Below are 1,889 nucleotides of genomic sequence, written 5' to 3'. Positions count from 1 at the left end.
CTCCTTTCCCAGAGCCACCATCCCCGGCTGGGATCAGGGCGGCGAAGAGGGGTGCTGGGAAGTGCAGCCCTGGTCTCTGGTTCCCTCCCAACTGGCAGGGCTGCCTCCCCCCTCTCTCTCAGGCCTCAGCCCTTCAGTTTTTCTCCGTCCAGGACGTTTTCAGCAGTCTTCCCTCCTGTAGCCATCCGGCCGTTGGCCGTTCCCTGGCAGGCCCGCCTCCAGGCGCACCGGGTCTCTGCGGGGCCGGTCAGCAGTGCTGGAAGCCCAGCCCGGGGCCCGCACGCAGGTGCCCCCGCGGCCAGGCGAAGGGAGCCCCGGGACCTCGGCGCCAGCTTCCCGTGGACGCCTGAGCCGAGACCAGAGCCTCGGCCCCCGCCCGGGGCCGTCCAGGGGACATGTGCGGGGAGCACGAGGCGCAGCGCGGCTCGAAGGGGCCCGCGGACGGCGGGGCGGGCGGCGGCGGCGGGCTAGAGCCCGCATCCCCGCTGCCCCCGGCGCGCGCGGCCTGGCCGTGGCACTCCAGATGCCCGCAGGGCCAGCGGGGCGCGGGGCTGGCGCGCAGGACCAGGGAGAGCGCCGCGATGCGGTGGATGGCCCTGCGCAGGGTGGCGATCTTGGAGAGCCTCTTGCCGCCCAGGTCGTGGCGCAGCGCCCGGCGGAGCGCGTTGAAGGCCTCGTTGTAGTCCAGGATGCGTTTGCGCTCCCGCACGTTGGCCGCCATGCGCCGAGCCTTGGAGCGCACCGGCCGGGTGCGCGTCCTGGCACCCGCCATCTCCTCCTCAGCCTCGCAGTTCTCCCTCAGCACCCCAAAACCCCTCCCGGCATCCAGGCAAGAGCCCCCCAAGTCCTCAGAGGAGCCCTCGGCCCCCTTGAGGCCTCTGAGGCCTGGCCCTGGCCCACCTCGGTGCATGGCCTTCCGCAGGCCTTGTTGCCCCGGCTCTGGCTCAAGGGGCTGACAGTTCACCTTCTGAGCGTTGACTCCCGCAGGCTGGACACTCCCCAGAGGGGCCCTCTCTAGTTGGGCTTTATGGCACCACGTGGCTCTCCACCCTTCCCATCCATCCATCTCCCTCCTCCTGCTTTATTACCTGCCTCCAGGTAGGCTGGAGAGGGAGGAACCGGGAGGAAGGAAACAACCAAGGAAGGAAGCATGCAGATTCTTGTACGAGGGGACCAGACGGGGCAGCCCGGCCACGCCCAGGGCAGTGCTCCAGCCGCCAGGGAGAAATGGCTCTGCCTCACTCCAGGGCCTCTGTCTGGCGACCAGGTTGAACGTTGTACCTTGCAGACCCTAAATACAGTGCCAAATTTGGCCTTTGGGCCGGAGTGCTGATAGGGGCACCGGAACATCATGGAGGGGTGGAGGTGGGGGGCTAGTTGAGTGCATTTCAAGAACCTTGAAAGTTCTTATCAAGACCTGTGGACAACACAGACACGCATAAGGGACCCATAAGGAGGAGACATATCTAATACAGCAGGGCCCCGCAGGCAATGGGGACTTGGAGCTTCTTGCTTTTTCAGCTACCAGAGTGAGGCTGACTGGGGTTCTGGGTTTGGGTTTTGATTGGGCCTTACTCTCCCTCTACTTCTCTTTGGCTCCCACTTCTGAAGGCAGAGCTGGACTGAGTCAGCAGAGGTGTGATGGAGATGGTCTTGTGGTCCTCCAACTCCCTTTGTGGTACCAATTGGGGCATCTCTTGGTATTCAGGGCCCTTGGGCCCCTCTGTCTCAGGACACAGCACTGCCAAGTTATGAACTCAGTGAGCCCATCCCACCCACACATTCCTGGGGATTTCAATTTTAAATAGAGTCTCAGAAAAAGAATAGTACTTAATCCTAGAGAAAAACCCTCAATACAAGTTCAGGCATCCACAAGAGAGTTATTTGGA

General features: G+C 63.5%; 1 protein-coding gene across 1 annotated transcript; it reads right to left on the bottom strand.

Moving 5' to 3' along the window:
• Nucleotides 1–247: 247 nt before the first annotated feature.
• On the bottom strand, nt 248–910 carry BHLHA9 (basic helix-loop-helix family member a9). The gene has a single exon (XM_044250238.1). It carries the CDS (start codon nt 908–910, stop codon nt 248–250), a length of 663 nt encoding a protein of 220 aa, XP_044106173.1.
• Between the last annotated feature and the right edge of the window lie 979 nt (nt 911–1,889).

This window comes from Neovison vison, chromosome 5 (genome assembly GCF_020171115.1).
Source record: "Neovison vison isolate M4711 chromosome 5, ASM_NN_V1, whole genome shotgun sequence".
In the NCBI taxonomy this organism is placed as follows: Eukaryota; Metazoa; Chordata; class Mammalia; order Carnivora; family Mustelidae; genus Neogale; species Neogale vison.
The sequence above is the reverse complement of the archived record's forward strand: the minus strand, read 5'-3'. Positions and strand labels throughout refer to the sequence as shown.